Consider the following 19,375-nt stretch of genomic DNA (forward strand, 5'->3'; position numbering starts at 1 on the left):
ACATAGTTCTTTGCCCACGCAGGGCGGCACTGCGCCGAACGCGACCAAAACTTTCGGACGAGTATTCACCTGGGACGTGCCACGGCCACGTGTGTGATATCGCTCCAGATTCCACCGTGTCCGTACCCAGCTTAACGTGGCCATCGCCACCCCGCGGACTATCCGCTCATGCATATTCTCCTGTGCGGGACTAATCGCAGTAATTCAGTGTAACGTGTTTTAGTAAGTAACTTATTCTCCTGTGCGGACCAATCGCAGTAATTCAGTGTAACGTGTTTTAATAAGTGGCTTATTCTCCTGTGCGGGACTAATCGCAGTAACTTAGTGTAACGTGTTTTAATAAGCCAATCATTCTCTTGTGCGGACTAACCACAGTAATTTAGTGTCATGTGTTCCCTTAATTAAGTCGTGGGACCGTTCGTCCTCACTCGTCACGCCACGTCCGTATACTCTCGCAGTGACCCTAGCAGGTCCAGGTGCGCGGAGCTTAGGTCGACGGTGAAGCGGCCAGTCACGTGAACGTGTGACCTGTAGAGTGTACTCCGCAATAAATCACCAAAGGAACTCGTGTGTTTCATTAATAAGGCGTCCTGGGAGGCCATAACAGCCCGGGGAGTCCTTTGTCGCCGCATCCCTGCCTACCGCCACGAGGCCAGGAACCCCCCCTTGAGATTCAAACTTAACTTACCAGCTTAAATTTACGTAAATTCAGATTAGGCAACGGGGACGGCGTCAACGGCACCATGTACCATGTGGCGTGTTGTACCATGTGATGTGTTAATAAATTCAGTTACATTCAAGTGTTTTCCATTAATTGTTACGGCATCCTGGGTGGCTTAAACAGCCCGGTGAGTACTTTGTCGACGCGTCCCTAATAGCAGCCACGAGGCAAAGAACCCCGCCCTCGAGTTAATATTATAAATTTCCACAGCTTTAATTAATTTATTAATAAATCAGGTAGCGGGGACGGCGTCAAACTGTATGGCACATAAGAAATTGGCATGTTCTTAAATTTTTTATTTGACTCTGAACATAACTGTTACACTACCCAAATCATCAATCATTTCAAAATATCATCGGTTCAATTATTTCGTCAACTTTATACAATTGACATAAATATAAGCGTAATATGCTCTGATCAGCCCTTTTGATGCTGGCAACGATAGGTATTACATTATTGTTATGCCCACAAAGCTGTCAATTTGCGTCATCAACATGTCTGCGAGCAATAATTTGGAATTAAAGATGGCCTCCTACAGCTATCTATATATCCTTAGATCGCTGGGGGAGAATGTTTATAATTGCTGTTCTAGTAGTGGTGTGCATTCTTCAACTTTCACTATTCCATGGTGATAAATGATATTCAATTTTGTGTTGTCATGGTAGTGTTGATGTGTTTGTGTTGCGTACTGTCATATGAAGAGATCTATGTGTTGAAGGTAGTAATGCTCGTTGGTTGAAGGACATTGGACTGTGAGTTTTGTATGAGCAGGTACGTTTAAATCATGGAATTAAGAAGTTAGGGAGTAGGCGTGTATAATCTTCCATGTGTTTACTGTTGAAGTCAAAACAACCACGCCCCCTGTGCAAAGTAAAACATTACAGGCTCCGATATATTTAAATGCAGAATGCTCTATTTTTAATTACCAACATTTGAGGGAAACAACGTGTATGTGCAAATTTATGATGCTTGGTGAACGAAATGAAACCTAAATGTTGCCCTACAATGATGAATGATATAGGTGAGGAGATAAAAGGGCATATCAGGCTGTTTGCAGACGACTGCGTAGTATACATGGATGCTGAGAGGGTTGGGCTAGAGGATGATTTGAAAAGGCTGGAAGAGCTGGTGGAAAATAATGGTATGAAAATAAATGTGGGAAAGACGAAAGTGGTCAGGTTTACCAGGAAGAGGAAGATTGTCAGGAGGGAATATCGCTGGAGGGGAGACATGATAAGTGAGGCCGACAGCTATAAATATCTAGGGGTGGTGCTGCAGGGTAACCTGGGGTGGGGGGAGCATGTAGACAAGGTAGTGAAGAAGAGCAGACAGGCACTGGGCATGCTGGGACGAGTGCTCAGGGGGGGAAGCAGCAGCATACGTGACAAGGCCTATAAAACCATGGTCCGCCCCATGCTGGAGTATGCCGCAGCAGTGTGGGACCCATACACGGCAGTACTTGAGAGGGAGCTGGAGGGGGTGCAGAGGAGAGCAGCTAGATGGGTGAAGGGCAAGTGGAGGAGAACGAACAGAGAAGGGAAGGGGGAGTGCAGTACCACAGAGATGATGATAGGAATGAGATGGGAGAGCTTAAAGGACGGAAGACAGAAGAAGAGACTGGTCAAGATGTACCAGGTGCTGAGTGGAGTGGGAGGATGGGGAGAGCTGGGGAGACGAGTCAAAATGGGAATGCCTAGAAGTAGGAAGGAAAATACTAGGAAGGTTTTCAAAGAGAGGAGGAGAACAGAAAGGGGAAAAAATGTGATGGTCGTGAGGACAGTAGGGGAATGGAATAGGCTGGAGGAGGAGAGTGTGTCGGCTGGGAGTGTGGATCAGTTCAGAAGGAGAGTGAGGGGAAAGTAGGGAGAATGCTTGCCACCGGGCACTTCTGTACCCAATATTATAATAATAATAATAATAATAATAATAATAATAATATTGTGTTTTAGTTAGAAAAGAGCAATGAATACAGAATTATGTGATGGCCAGGTGTTTAAAAAAATTAGTTCATTTTCCATTTAACAGTTTACAGGTAACCTGCATTGGTGTGATTTAAGCAAATTAGTTATGGCTATATTTATTTTTACTTTATTTACACCTTTTAAGGTTTGTTTTCGACATTAGTTTATAATGGGTGATTGAATTGAAAACAACAGTACCTTAATGTATTGGACTATTTCACTGTTGAAAGTACGAGCTTATTACATGTTATTTAAACCAAAATGGATAAATTAAATGGTATTTCAATTATTGTTATTTTATTTGTTTGTATGGCTAAAAAAATGGTAGATTTGCCACGAACCTACTCGCCTGTATTCTATTACAAAAAATTTTTAGCTTTTTTTTTTGGAATGGGATGGAAGTGGTTAACTAGTAATTTCAATGCTTAATGTGTCGTCAGTATGAATCGTTCACTTTACTTTCTATTGACCTAATAACCCAGGAGCCGGTACTTAAAAAACTTCCATAACCCCCTTACCTGTAGCAGTGTTGACTCTGATGTTACCTAATACATGTCCATATATATATATATATATATATATATATATATATATATATATATATATATATATATATATATATATATATATATATGACCCCTATTAGTAACTTAATTGAAAATGAGATGTGTAAGAGTGACAAGATAGTTTATTTTTGATTGGAAAATAATAATTTTTTTTTCAAAAATTTTATAAAGACCATTAAGAAGAGATATTAGATGATAATAAGAAAATTTTATTTTGGTACCACTTTCATGGATGGGAATTAACTTTGCTATTTTCCATTTGTTAGGAAAAACTTGAGTTTTTAGACTCGTATTAAATAAGTATTTGAAGAGTGTGAGAGCAACCTTTCAGAATAAAATTAGGTACTCCATCAGGACCAGAAGACATGAAAGTTTTAAGGACTTAATGCATCAAAGCACAAATGATAAGTTTCCATTTATTTTGATATCACATGTATTTTACCATCTACCTGATTTTCCATACTTAATTTGAATCACTAATGTTTTGTGTCGGCCCTTCGAAATTGTATTAGAATCATTTAGTAATTCCACTTCAAGTGGCAATTAGTTGGCACTTTAAATTAAACATTATTTTAAACATGCATTAATAAAAGACACTGGTTAACATTGAGGGTTAAAGAGTGTTATAGGTTCACATAGCGTTTAACAATAACCTGTAATAGTGGCCATTAAGTTGTTATTGTTGTTGCAATGCTTATATCCTGTAGGGTTGCTATTGAAGTATGAATATTTTTTCATAGAAATAATGATTTTTTTTTTCTTTTTCCAGGTGTGAAAAGTGTAGAAAATAGAATGGCTGCAACTAAAGAGGCAGTTATTGCAACACCAACAGACTGTAAAATCACCCCCTTCTACAAAGGTGCCAACATCTTAATAACAGGCGGTACAGGATTCGTTGGCTTAGCCTTAGTAGAGAAGCTTCTACGCACTCTTGATGTGGGTGCCATTTATTTGCTGGTGCGTAGCAAAAAAGGAGTAAACATTGAAGACAGAGTGAAAGAACTTAGTTTAAACCAGGTCAGTAAACACTATTTTATCATAGCTGCATTGTAGTTGTATTGCTTCCAACTCCTCTAGGGACTCATCTACAAGAAATTCATAATATGGTTTAATGAAGGTACAGATTAATTTTAGGGATTGTAGTGTTCAACATTTAGCTGGACATTGAAGTAACCATCCTCATGGTACCAAGCCTTCAGCCAACATAATGGTTGTTAACTCCCCAAATGATACTTCAGCCATAAGAATTTTTTTAAAGCACATCGTTAAGTATGTCGGCTACATATTTTTGATTGTCTAAATAGTTGAAAAACTGGGTTTTGAATTATTAACGCAGGTTTTTATGGTAAGAGCGGCTCATATATAGTATGCCTGGATATACATATGTAATGTCCATTACACGAGTTTGTGTAAAAGTAAACAATTTGTAGGCTAAGTATTTTTTTTTTAAATCCAGTAGATGTATAAAAATTTTCAAAATTCAAATTTTTGACTTTTTCAAATGATTGAACTGATGTTGGCTAACTTTTTAAGTGATACTGCAGATTGAAAACAAGATTGTCTGGCAGAAAATCTAGCTTTCAAATGATGTGGTTGGATTTGTTGTAGCCTGAAAGTTTCTGAAATGATTAGCCTTTTTAAATGGTAAGCTAGTGAAAGTTGGAAAAACAAAATGTATTATATCTCCTGAACAAAGGATTTTTCTAAAACATTTTACTAGCCTTTTTTTTTTGTTGCTTTTGAACTGTATTGATTCCTAGAGTTGGCCATAAGGAATGGATTTTATTTATTTACTGGGGTCTAACATCTTGTCAACAGCCATGATCAACTCAACAACAAAGTGCAAGGAAACTGGAGAAGAAATCTGTCATTGCCTATAGTAAGGAACTGTCCAACTATCCAAGCATTTGTCTGGAGTGATTTCGGGAAACAGTGGAAAACCAAAATCATGATTGCTGGATGGAGATTTGAAACCAGATTCTCTGGAATTAGAGTAAAGTGTGTTAATCACTGTAGCACCTTTTTTCAATTTGTGGCTAGTTGCTTGCCCTTTTAGTGGGCTCATTTTTTTTCCCCATGAAGTGTAGCCCTTCTTAATAACTAATATACATTATAGCATCCATATCATGCGCCTTATGCAACATTGTGTTCATTTTAACAAAATGAATCTCTCCACATCTATAGGAGTGACCATTGTCCATATTTGTCGCACACTACTACTCGTACTGAATGTTTGTGACCTCATCGTACATATGCCTTAAAAATGGCACAGATGCTGTGATGATGGGGTGTTTTACATCTCTGCATCCTAGTGATGATATGGCTGGTCCTGTAAGGATTTCTTCTGCCCCGCCGTTGATTTATCACTTCCAACCAGACACTGTCTTTGTCTGCCACTAGACTTCACTGCACATCATGTTTGTAGTAGTGACATAGCAGTTAAGTTTGAATCTCATGTGTCAATTTTGTGTAAAATAGTTTAAAGAAAAGATTTTTATAGTGTGTCAAAAATAGTAAGTCTTGACGTTTAATCTTCCCCAGGCCAGAAAATTATTGGTGACAATTCCACCCACAACCTTGTGACTGGAACTTGGTATCTGCAGAATGGCTTATTAGATCATATTTCATTTGTGTGTACGTGAATGAATTGTTTTCATTATGTTTTCTACTAAACTTAATATTCACTTCAATTGATTGTTTTGATTGTATATTTTTTTATTTTTTTTGGTACTCTTCTAGTTTTAGTGACTTATTGTAAAGGTTTAGCTTTTGGCATGCCTTCATACCTCAAGCAGGAACAACCTAAGAGATTTTAATAAAATTTTATGTCTGTGAATACTAGCTTCTCATTTACCTCTCTCATCCTGATGAGTTCTGGATTTGCCATTGTTAACATACTTAACACACAGTATCCGTAAAAGGAATTCTAAATGAGTTCAGCTCCATACTACAGCTTTACAAACCATAACTAGTTCTTTATTACTGTCACTTATTCATACCTATGTATTTATGTATTTGAGGCTTATAACAATGACTGCTATCTATGGGCAGGCTTGACATCAGGGTAGTGTGTTTGAATTAGAGAATTCCATCCTGGCCCTTATTTCTAATCTTGGGTTTTTGGGATTATGCACAGACAATCCCAGGATCCCGGGATAATCCTGGGTTTTTGGGATTCCAAATAAAAACATACAAAAGTTATGTACAAATAAGTTTTTCAATGTAATTTTACTAACAAAGTAATTACTTCTCCTTGCACAATAATCATTTATGAGTAACCAGACTCGAATTTACTCCACAATCACAATAGTTTTTCCACAAAAATCGAGATCTTAAATTTAAATAAACTAACAATATTGTATGTAATTAATAAACAAAACAAATTGAAGTAACTACTTTCATGTCATGTTTTGATGATAGATGAGTGTGTAATGTTCCTGTTCAGAGGTTTGTCCAGACACAGTAATGCAGGGTGACTTGTGGAGCAAATTTACATGAGTATTTTTAAAAATATTTTAGATATTTTTTACTTCAAAGTAACATTGCTTTCAACTTCTCACTCTCTGCACCAGCTTCAATACACACGTTTATTTGTTTATTAAATAAGCTTTTTGCATAATTATTCTTTTCCGGTAATATTTTGTATTACACTAACATACTGTATGTCTATAACGACACACGGGTACACACATTAATTACTTTCCAAGGGGGGCGATATCTTTCTATCAAATATAAAAAAAATATTTGATTATTATGTCAATTTGTAGCTTCCTGCAAAAGGCAACCATCATGATGCCATCCAATGTGACCTCCAACCTACTCCTGGTTGGTAAGGGGTGGGAAAATGGGAGTGTTACTAACCAGAAATGTACCATAGTTGTAAGACGAGGGGCATTTTAACTGCTCACAAATGCATCATGGAAAGAGTCACCTAATACCCTTTAAAGATAATAACCAATGGCAAGAAAGATGGGAGATCTACCCCTATACCATAGCCTATACCTATAGGCTGGGAAGGGAAGATTTGGGAAAGCTCTCAAATTGCTTTCTGGGAAGTGTGGGAGGGCCAAAGTGGCATACCATAATTCTATAAATATACTATGAATTTTCCCTTTTGTCCATATATGGCATATTATGCTTTGTACTATACTTGGAACATGCATACACTTTGGCATACTATAATTTGTTATGGTTATGCTATGCCATAATTTGTTGCCCTCTTTGCTGAGAACTCTCCAGTATTCAATTATCACTGGTATTTACAATTTTTTTATATACCTTATTTAATTCCCTATATTGCAAGTCGTCATTTAGCTCAATGCTAAGGCCCTTGTTTTTGGATATTGAGATGACCAACTTCAATCATGGTTCAAAACCAACATGCCACATTTATGATGTACTAAAACTTGAAATAACATGAAGTGACTGGTGTTACCTATTAGCGAAATTTTGAACCATCAGTGACGTTATCCAACATGGCTCGACACCTGCAGTCGACAGTAGTGACACCTAGCCGTGAACATTAGAAGATGGTAGCCATGCAAAATAGCCAGCAACAGCACAACACTTGGCAGGAGAGGTGGGATGCCAGAATGATGTACCATAATTCTGGCAGAGTATTCTCAGGGCATGCCGTAATTTGAGGCATGGCATATGATAACTTATAGCATGACTGTCTCTGGTGCACCACATTTCACCCTTTGCATACCATAATTTGTTCCGTAGCATGCCATAGTTGTTGTAAATATAAGAAACTGATCCTGTATTTCTATGCTTCTCCCACTAACTCTCTCACTTTCCATCTCGCTCTCTCTCTACGTGTCTTTCACTGTCTGCTTCCCAATACTAGCCTAATGAATCCCTTAGCTAAGGGATCCACTAAAAGTGCATCATATTGGAGGCTGTCATCTTTGCGTTGTTTCCTTATCCTCTCAAGGGATGCGGTTGCATCCCTACATGCGTCCACTTAACTCGAAATTTCTAGGGATGTATCACTTGCGTCCATTAGCTTCGGAATAGTGTTGCTTTTTTGTTTGTACGTAATATTGTTTCAGAGTTTTGGGCATAAGATTTGTTGTAAACATTAATAGTTTAATTTATAACTCAAATAAAGACATGGATAAATGTAAGTAAAAGTATTATAAGTATTACCTATAGGGGTATTTAATTCTCATTATAAGTATTTTTAATAATTTGGGATTCAAAACAGAATTATTATTTTGATTGTTATAATTTATAACATCTACCCTACATTACAATGTTGAAATTGTATTTACCAATGGTTGTTATTTAAATTTTGCTGAATCTTGGTAGATATCACAACTCAAAATGGCTGTTTGCACATTAGTACGACAAACTGTCAACAGGTTGTGCTAGCAGTAAAACTATTCAGATACCATCCATAGTTTAGAAATGTTTCCTTTACGTTGTCTGCATTTGCTAAGGAATGTAAGGATGTGTGTAATATGGATGCATCCCTATGTATTCGCATAGATCCAGTGTCTCCATCTCCCATTATCTCTATCTCTGTCTATATCTCGCTCACTCTCACACAAATGTGGATCCTGTTATGTAGGTTTGATTCGTAATGCATTTAACCACAGAACTCACATCACAAAGCACAATATGCATGTTCAACACTCTTCACTTGGGATCACATTCCTTCGTGCATTTTGTCTGGTGGTACTTCCTTCTCTATTTTTTCACCTGCAGCACTGGATGTCCATAGCACAAGGTTAGGCAGGAGAGACATGTTACTTGTTATACGTACCCTGCTTATACTGTGAATTTAATCTAAAACATTTTTCCCAAAATCTATTTAACTTCTTATGCTTATCCTTATATAAAATGAACATAACTTTACTATACCAAGGAGCACACACCCTGTTGTCATTCTAGAAAACAAAAAAAAAAATAACGAGGAAATTGTGCACATACATATAGCATATTATAGAATTTTTGTACATAAAGTTACTGCTAAAAATTATAGTTCACATTTGTATGCTTTGTAATTCTTGATATTTTGAACAAGCATGAAAATAATCCATCACTATGTAGGTGATGCAAAATTCAAGTAAACCACTTGTAATAATTACTATGTTAAACACATGAAGTACAATGTGAAAGTGATGTTTTATTAAAAACATATTCTTAAGGCCTTTAAAAATTATCAGTACTGGAAATATAAGTAACTGTATTTATTTCACCATATAAAAGTTTAATTGTGGTGTATAAAGCAGCTAATGAAGCATGGTCTACAAATTTAGACCTTGTGCCTATCCATTTATATGTATACCGCGCAATTATTGTAGTGTAGGGTTAGCTAGTAAAATGAAAATCTGAAACAAAATTCACTTAAGTACCATTGACTGCTTTCTTTTCCAGTTAACATCTTCCTTTTTGCTGTGACCACATAGAACTCATCTGGTGTTCTGGTTGAAGTATGTTTCTGCCTCTCTCTTTCCTTGGTGACTGGCTCTTTCTCTTTATCTCTTTGAGCCTGAACTGTTAACCTGTTACAGTTACACTTCCAAGGTAAAGTGTTTTCATTTTTAGAGTTCTTTATTACACGAGGTATTCAGTTTTTAAATATAGCCTTTAGATTTCTTGTAATTTTTAAATACTGTACACCAGCCCCTCTAAGTGGAGATGTTTGATTTGCCTGCTTTTAGTCTTGAAGTTATGCCACTAATGAATTAGGGCATTCTTTTTTTAGCTATGTAAATTTTTAATTTCCGTTCATGCACAATATGTATCAACAGCACTTGTGTAACATTAAATATGACTCAACTAACTCATATTATGACAAATAAAAATATATAGCGTACTATTTCCTTAATAGCTTATGTATTTTATTTCTTCATTGTCTAAACATACAAGTTGTTACATGTTTTCTTTAAAGCAGAATGTTGGTGTGAAGCATAGAATCACTGATTTTCTACTCTTCTTATAACGTAATGCTGACTTGCAAAGTTGTACAGTGAGAATATGTATTACAGAAACAATATTCAAAAGGCTACACATTGTCTATTTATTTATTTATTTATTTATTTATTTATTAATATTGTAACATGCCCACCAACAGCCGAGGGCTTTAGCGGTGGGCACGACACATATATACAAGGACAACATATAAACAATACAAACAAAATACAAACAAACAAATAAAGTTTAAAATAACAAATAAAGTTTACTTGAGCTAAATTGAAATCGTATGCTACACAGACATTTTACTGACGTCCATGTGTGTTCAGTCACTGATTATATTGCAATGTCTCGCAAATCAGCAGCAACTTTGTTAAGAAAGTCCAAAAACTTTCAGGGAAAGTTTTCCTTGTGCCTACCATGCTGTACTAGTAGCAAGTCATGTGGTTAGTGATTCATGTGTTGTAGTTGGCAGACATGTATTTAATAGACAACAGTGTTTGAAGTTATCTTAACAGGTTCAATAATCTTTTTTTGATAAAATAAACTATACAGTTTATGTGTCTTGAATCTAATAGGCATTAAAACAGAGCTTCTTTATTAATAGTACAATTATTTTGTGTCTCAGAAATGTTGTTAGCACCTACTTATTGAGGCCTATAATGGCAACAATGTGGCTCAAGAATTTTTTTCATTGTATTTTTATTTTTGAATGTTTATTTTCAAAATGTAATCAATATGTTTATATAAATGTACTTTATATGCATTTAGACATATCATTAATACTATAGTGTTGTCCAGATTGAAATGGTAGTCAAAAAACACACTTTTATGGTTGTAAAACAAATATTTTTGATTAACATACATTCCTATGGAAAAAAAATTGACTGAATTTTTAATTAGTGCTCTATTTTCCTGGAATGAATTAAGTCGTGACTTCGAGGGGTCAGTGTATTTAATGGAAATTTTAAATTACTGCATAGATTAGAGACTACCACCACCAGCATGCTATGCTAAGTCTGTAACGCTGATTATAATGTAGATAAGTTTGTTAAGCTTTCTTTGCAGAAGAGGATCGCACCATTATTGCCCGTTGTAGCCTGATAATGTCCTGTCTAGGTATAGTTTTAAGTGTAGCCTTTTGAATATTGTTTCTGTAATACATATTCTCACTGTACAACTTTGCAAGTCAGCATTACGTTATAAGAAGAGTAGAAAATCAGTGATTCTATGCTTCACACCAACATTCTGCTTTAAAGAAAACATGTAACAACTTGTATGTTTAGGAACTTCTTTTCAGCAAAAACCTATTAAACAAGTTGTCTGCTACATCCCAACAAGTTTTTTTACCTCCTTTATTACAAAGACACAGAAAGGTTAGTTTACATTATTTCTGTGACCATTTACATATATTTAATAAATTAAATTCAATGTAAAAAATATTTTAGTAAACAAAAAGAATTATAAATATAAATGTCACACATATTCTGATTATAAATAGAGCTGTGCAAAACATTTTTCATAAATGCTGGAAACATTTGAATGGACAACTTTAATATATAGGGTGAGTCAGAATTTGACAGACAAACTTTGGTTGCAGGTTCATCACGACAATATAAGTTGAGAACTTCGGTACGATTTAGGGTTTAAAGTGCTTCCGAAGACTGGTATACACCTTCAAATTTGGGGCTGAACCAGATGTTTATTGAAAATAACTAAAGTATATGTGATGGAACGCCAGGCATCTGTATAATATATAATTGAACAAAGTTCCACAGACACTTAAAAGTTTTTCGCTTAAGTAATATATAATTAAAATAATATATGGTAACACCCTTATTTCCTATAAATTTCTGTGAAGTGGAGTAATTATGTGGTTTTATTAATCTACATGTCAAAAGTAATGAAAAAGATAACCTTATTTGTTGTACCATACTCTACCCCTCTGTTTTCGAGAAAAACTAGTACAAAATTTAGAACGAAATACTTTGATACCTGGAAGATGTGCAACACTTACAACACTCATTTTGAAACAACTGCCTAAAATCAGGGGCATTGTTATGTCATTCATGCCACTCAAAGTATTTAGAATAAAACACTGAACTAATAATTAAATTTAAACAACTGCATGTTTAACTTAAAGCACATAAAGGTGAATGCTGAACAAACCACATGTGTCATCAAATGCCACAAGAGGAAAATGGGGTTGCACCTTTATTTGTGGCAGAAAGTCTTTTCATAAAATATAACTTGAAAATGAAAGGATGTTTTACTTTCCATACTACAGTTCACAAAATTTAGCATGTAAAATGTGAGGAAAACCTTCAATTTTTTGAAGTCACCACGCCACACCAGACAGCCGCTGGAAACATGGATCCCATTTACTGCCGGAACATGTACATGTCTCATAGCATTGACGGGCATTATTAGTTGTGTTTATGTTGATGTTAGTGCTGCCTAACTTCCATTTATAAATTGAAAGTGGCATGCTGCATGGATAAATATTTTTTAGTTTCTTGTTCCTTAACTTTATATTTTTCATAAATGTTTCAATTAATTTTCACTGTTTAGTATCACAGTCCAATAACAGCTATTAATAATTTTACAATATCAGTGCAAACAGCCTAAAATAAATTTAATGTTACTTCTTTTGGTTAAGATACAGAACCAACCATGCATATGGTATGTTGTGAATTGTGCACAAGATTGCAGATTTGTCCTTCCACATAACACGGATCTGGTGTTTCTCTTTGTACACTGTAACGGCTCTAGCGATAAACTGAAACATTTCTGGACTTACGTTCATAGACATTTCGTTCATAGACATTTCTGTCGCCTCTACTTTTCCTACGTATGTACCAATAATTTTGACAGTTATAAGAATTAGATATAAGCATTAAATGTAGACTTTTAAAGGTTTTTAAATATTGCTGCTTGAAGCCTTGTGCGAAACAACGCTGACAGTCAAACCTAAAACCGTTTATTGGGTAGAAGGCAAAAGAACAGGGGACCACAACTCATCCCTGGCTCCTTCGAAAGGCAAGTCCATTGGTACAACACAAGAGATTACAAATGCCAATAATTTTCTCGGGCCCTCTCACAATTCACATCGGGGCAAGGCGGAGTTTTGATCCAAAATAATGAAATACTATTATACGATACACTTGTTGAAATACAGACTCGACTGTAGGAACTTGTGTTGGGTGGGTTAAATGAACTTCTTTTTAATTTTTTGATGATCATAAACTAATCTAAAATGATCTCCACTTTTCTATCCGTATTCAAAGTCAAAGGTTTATCTCCATGTCAGCAGTGGGCCTAGTCTGGGACTATGGCCTCTTGGGAGAAATGTTGCTTCTGCATCCTTTTTCGACCTTGGTTACCTTATTGTGATCCTATTTGTTTTTATTTAATAATTAGGTACAGAAAGTAAATTACTAAAAATATGTGCCAAAACTAGTAGACCTTGAAGTGAAATTATTTGATAAAAAAATATATTTAGACAAAACACAAGTCATGAGGCATGCCATCAGCCTCAACGTACATGTTACATTTGTTTGTTGTTTATGACAATTTGGTTATTTCTACTTCTGTATGTTCTGGTGTATGTATTAACATTTGCTTATGCATGTATGAAATTCATGATGTTTAAGATAAAGAAAAAATAGGTGTGTGTACTTAATGTACATGCATTAGAAGTTATACTTCTTTGGCATGATCAAGAAAGTGAGAGTTAACATGCATGCTTAAAGTTTATTAAAGTAAAACTATAAAAGGAGTGAAGTGAGAAAATAAAAAATGAATAGATATCATCCATATGTTTGTGGTGGGAGTTTTGTACATGATCTATAAAAGGTTCCTTCACCACGTTTTGGACGAACCTTAGCACTGAGCAGGCACGGCAGAGAGAGAGAATGAAAGAGAGAGAGAAAGTTTGTGTGTGGGTTCGTGTGGATGGTGGTGGTGGTTGTTTTTTTTTTGTTGTTGTTGTTTACTGACACACATTGTAACTTCTTAACTGGTTCTCTTCCTGGTAAATTATGGCTAGCTAATAACACTGGTGTTAGTTGTATATCTGAACAACTATGTAAATAGTCTTTCTCTGTATTGTTTACATCTCAGAATGTAGTGAAAATAAAAACTCTCCACATAAATAACCTTAAAAATCCCATAAATTTTAGTATTGTTTGTACCACCCATAGGAAAAAAAAAAACTTATTGGGATCCTGAAACATTTTAACAGTAAAAATTTCCTAATCAAATACGTGCGTTTAACTTAAGTTCATTTTTAAGGATTTGCACTATTGACTTATTCATATTGATAGTTCTTAATTACTGTATCTGAAACATTCCTTAACACTGAATAAAATACTGTTCAATCATGTGAATGATTGGTTTGTTTAGTTTAGGTTAGCTTATTTTAAATTACTGTAAATTTATGTGAATGGTTGGTTAGGTTATGTTAGCAACTTAAAATATAATATCACTGAAAGAATATTCCATGAAATAAAATACTAACAAGCATAATATGAGTCTCGTTAAAGCAAGCTCACTCACAAAATCTTGTTGGCTGAAGATGTGTTTGTGATCATAAACAAGCAAGCATTTGTTTTCATCTGTATGTTCACTATTTGTTTTCTCAATAAATACATTATTTAATATCCATGGAATTTGCAGGCCTACATACTGAAACAATTTTATTAATGTCTAAAATGTGCTGTGATCAGTTATCTGAAGTGTATCTGAACTAAAGCTTTTATATTTTAAAATAACCATAATGTGTAAGTACTTCATGAGTGTGTGAAAACATATGTAAGCCAATGTTTATACTGGCAGCATCACAAAATTATTCACTGGCACAGTGCTTTTATCACAGGGTCTTTACCCACTAAAATTTAGGTCAATTTTATAGGATGTCCATAAATGATTACCATGATTATAAAACATAACTCGTGATTGGATACAGATAACGAAACACCTCTGGTTGCATGCCACACATCCCACCAGTATTCAAGCTCATGCTACACATTAAGCAATATTTCTGGTGTGATTCTCTCAATGGAATCTCTGATGTGTTGTCACAAGGACTCAATATCAGAGACTGTTATTTGTTAAACAAAGTCTCTAACGTACTCCCAAAGAAATTAATCTAATGGGGTAATGCTCAGAGATTTCGGGGGCCATGCAATTTCACCATCTCTGCCAGGCCACTCATTTTGGAATGTTTCATTCAGATAGTTGGGAACTTGAACTGCCAAATTAGAAGTAGCACCATCTTGCTGAAAGATTACAGTTTGCTGCATTTCCTGTAGTTGAGGAATGGCTTAGTTAATCAATATGTCTAGGTACACATGTCCAATACTTGTGTTTTTGAGGAAGAAGAAAGGGCCAATCACTCAATCACACACAACCCCACACCACACATTAACTTTGGGACTATCACGAGTTTGTTCTCAAAAACATGTGGGTTTTCGTATCCCCATATAATTAAATTGTTCCGCTGAAATGAAATGTTGCCTCGTTGAAAAAACAAACATGCTTCAAGAAATCATTATCATCAATCTGATTCAACATGTCATTACCAAATTGTTTACATCCATGATTGTCAAGCTATAATGCCAGAAAAATTTGGACTTGGTACGCATGCAATTTGAGACGTTTGCGTACTACTAATGAATTGAACTCCTTGGCATGTGAAGCTGACGTGAAGCTAATTGGTTTCTGTGGCGACCTCGTGCATAAGGTGTGAATCGCCTGGACAGTTCCGTCAGTAACTGATGGTCTGCCATTGCTTTGTCCTTCTGAACGAACCCTGTTGCTAAAAAGGTGGCCATCCGTGACATTTGCAGCACGCTAATTGGTGTGTTTGTTTCTGCAAGCCACACAACACATTGCGCCTTTTCTTGCAGTGAAGCTATTTTGACGATTCCCATCACACAGTGCTCCTAGCGGCAAAAATGGTGTACGGGACACATGTGTTTAGAAACTTTCAGTTTCCGGGTCTACCTGCAACAAGAAACACAATCATAATTTTGATTGTTAAAAACTACTGAAATTAGGATAATTACTTATGGACACCCTGTACTACTTACATGAAACAATTTCTACCATGTAAATAAAAGCTCAATAACAAACTTTAGATATAACCACAAACACATCGGTAGCAGCCTGAAAGCTCAAATTTCACTCTTAACAATGCATCTAAAAGTTAGTTGTCTACTTAACTATAAGTGCACTGTAGGATTTGTTTGTTTGATTAATTTTAATAAACATAATTTTTTTTAGATTGAAAATCGGGAAAAAGAGATTAAAAAGATTGTTTTAAGTTGCAATTACCAGTAACATTTTTTTACATTTTTGTCACACTCTTAATGCATTAGAATGGTCAAATCTGCAGGAATTTTTTTTTAAATTTAAGTGCACTTAAGTACCTGAACTTTTTCAAGCCTGAAGAAAATCATAATCTAGTGTACATAGTTGTAAATTGTATCTCATTTTACTTGCAATGTGTTTGATTTTATATAATTAGTTAATTTTTTAAATTTTGAAGTAACATTTGTACAGTTTGCATGTTTGTAAATTGTAATTAAAAATATTTTATTGATAGTATCATTTTTCATGCAGTTGTTTTCAGATTTGAGTGATGAATTTATCAAGAAAGTGCGGCCAATTCATGGAGATGTTTCAAAGGTGGATCTTGAAATAAGTACGGAAGATAAGCTCTTTCTTGAAAAAAATGTAAACATTGTGTTCCACTTAGCAGCATCTCTTGATTTTGGTGAAAGTTTGAAAAACAACATGAACACCAACTTACTTGGTACTCGCAGAGTTCTACAGCTGTGCAAAGGCATGTCCAATCTGAAGGTAAGAACAATTTTTGGATTGATATCAAATGACACTGAGTAGAATACATAATATTAATTTGAATTATAAAAACAGAATTACAGGTTCATCAAGAATGATTGCCGAGATTCTAAGCTGTTATTTTGTAGCAGGTATTCAATGGATATACATGTTTGGCATCTTAAAATCATCATAATAGTTTAAAGTAGAGATGGGTCAATTCCACATTTATTGAATTCCAATTCTACAGTTTGCCTCGATTCTAGGTTCAATTCTAATTCTAATTCCCAATTGTACTTTATTTCTGAATGAAATTGTGGAAATTCAAGCAGAAAGTTAACCTAAAGAATAACATTAAGAAGTCTAAATATATGTATATTTTTTTTGAAAACTTACATTTGAAAAACTTGTAAGGATTGATTGATTGTAGTATTTGTTAATGTATATCTTTGTTAAAGACACCAGCACCATTTTAGCACCTAATAATAAGATAATATGTTTAGTCTTTAACTGATAAAATTATTTTAGCATCTTTCTAGCCACCGTGGTGGTAGTAGGCAGAGTAACCCGCCTTATAGTGACGTTGTTTGCACGTACATGTAGGTACAACCAGCGAGCAGCAACTGGACTTCAGCAGAGACACAGTGACATAAGAGCCTTCCCCTCCAACCCCCTATTCCACCTCCTCCTTGCCTTTTGCCACCCCCTTTCACAAGCTCGCATATTCACACCTCCCACTACTATCTTCAGCACATGGCCAGTAGCCCAGCACACTAAACATTTACACCAGGGAAACCACTTAAGTTACATCTCTGCAGGCCAACTCAGTATTCAATTATTTTTTGGACTATAATCTGAATATGTCAATTCACTGCATGCTTTTGAGGCTGGAATAACCATGTCGTGATTTGAGGAGTGCAGTTTGGTTTTAATATTAACATGTTAATAGCACAAATTTAAATGACTGCCTCAGACGTGCTGTCCAGTGGCCTCTGCGGCTATCGCTCGCCCTACCGGAGGTGAGTTCGGTCTCTCACACGAGGACTTAGTCATACTACCTGGCTCTGGACATCTCGTAAACTCATCTTGCCGTTTAGCGTTTTTACAGTTTAACATCTTTGGTTATGTGTATGCGAGGCACGTGGCACAATGGCACGTGTTAAATATCCATACTGAAACTCTTGTGCACTAGTTTCTGTAGGTGAGGCGTGTGGGACGCCAATAAGAGCCCTATTTATTAACAGCTATTAGCGTGCCTGACGCACTAAGGGGGTTACGAGGACAGTGTCTGCTGGATCTGTGCCCCTTAAACACGGTGTTGCCCATTAATCACTCTTAAGGGGGTGCCTGCCATTTCAGGTCATGATTTTATATTTACAGTAATTACAGACAAACTTGTAAACTTTTTCAATTGTTTCACTTTCACGGAATGAAAAATATATACAGCACATACTTTTTGCACAATTAGCTGCGAAAGTTACATTTTTAATGTTTTTGGGTTGTACAATCAGGAGAATTTAATGTAGGTTGTAACGCCCCTCGTGCCCTAAGATTATATTATTTTTAATTAATTAAAAACACCTTGGAAACAGCTGGGCAAAATATTAAGAAAATTAAAATTAATTACCAGAGAGGACACGAGGCGGAGAACAAGACAACATTTACACTCCCTGCACACTAGTAACTTGGGAGTTCGTGGATCATTATGTAGAAGAAATTATATGATAAATAAATACACTATATAAATAATTTGGTCTATAGGTTTTCCTGGTTTATTATTAAGAGGTTTTGTTTTAGCATTATTTCGACATGATAATAAAGATCTTAGTAATTAACAAAGTTAAGGGGGCGCCCCTACATTATTTAAAACAATACATATTACACCTTAACAAACAAATGATTACATTAACAAAATTTCAAGTATAACACCAAAATTTGATTCTCCCAACGATTACATATATTATTAGTTTTCTTGGTTTTACGGGTTCTTGACGATTACGTTCTTAAAGCACTGCTCGCTGGTATCTTTTAATGAATTTAGTTCCTTCTATGCAGGCGGAAAATATATATAGCTCAATATCACCCGGGTCTTCCCAGGATGACGTCGGACCGAGAGGAAAACTCTTCTAAGGGGGGAAACAGCTGGAGGTCCCGAAGATCATGCGGGGAGCAATTTCTCTCCCCCGAAACTTTGACCCTGTCTGAAACACAAGTCAAATTCAAAACGAATTAGACCTGCTTCCAGACAGTCATACACAGTCGGCGCGAAAGGCCAACAAACGGGAATTTGGGGATGAAAAAAAAAACGCCAGATAACTCACCAAACAGGGTGTAGATTTCGGGACTCACGAAGAGTCTCG

At 35.6% G+C, this 19,375-nt stretch overlaps 1 protein-coding gene across 1 annotated transcript in view; it reads left to right on the plus strand.

Annotated features, from left to right (window-relative positions):
• Positions 1–1,280: 1,280 nt before the first annotated feature.
• Positions 1,281–19,375, plus strand: part of LOC134529831 (putative fatty acyl-CoA reductase CG8306) — a 35,170-nt gene continuing 17,075 nt past the window's right edge. The window contains exons 1-3 of the mRNA XM_063364321.1: positions 1,281–1,492; positions 4,018–4,265; positions 16,797–17,036. Coding sequence (XP_063220391.1) covers positions 4,041–4,265; positions 16,797–17,036 — 465 coding nt within the window. The 5' untranslated portion in view covers positions 1,281–1,492; positions 4,018–4,040. The remainder of the gene's footprint in view (positions 1,493–4,017; positions 4,266–16,796; positions 17,037–19,375) is intronic.

The sequence above is a fragment of the Bacillus rossius genome, chromosome 2 (genome assembly GCF_032445375.1).
Source record: "Bacillus rossius redtenbacheri isolate Brsri chromosome 2, Brsri_v3, whole genome shotgun sequence".
Classification (NCBI taxonomy): Eukaryota; Metazoa; Arthropoda; class Insecta; order Phasmatodea; family Bacillidae; genus Bacillus; species Bacillus rossius.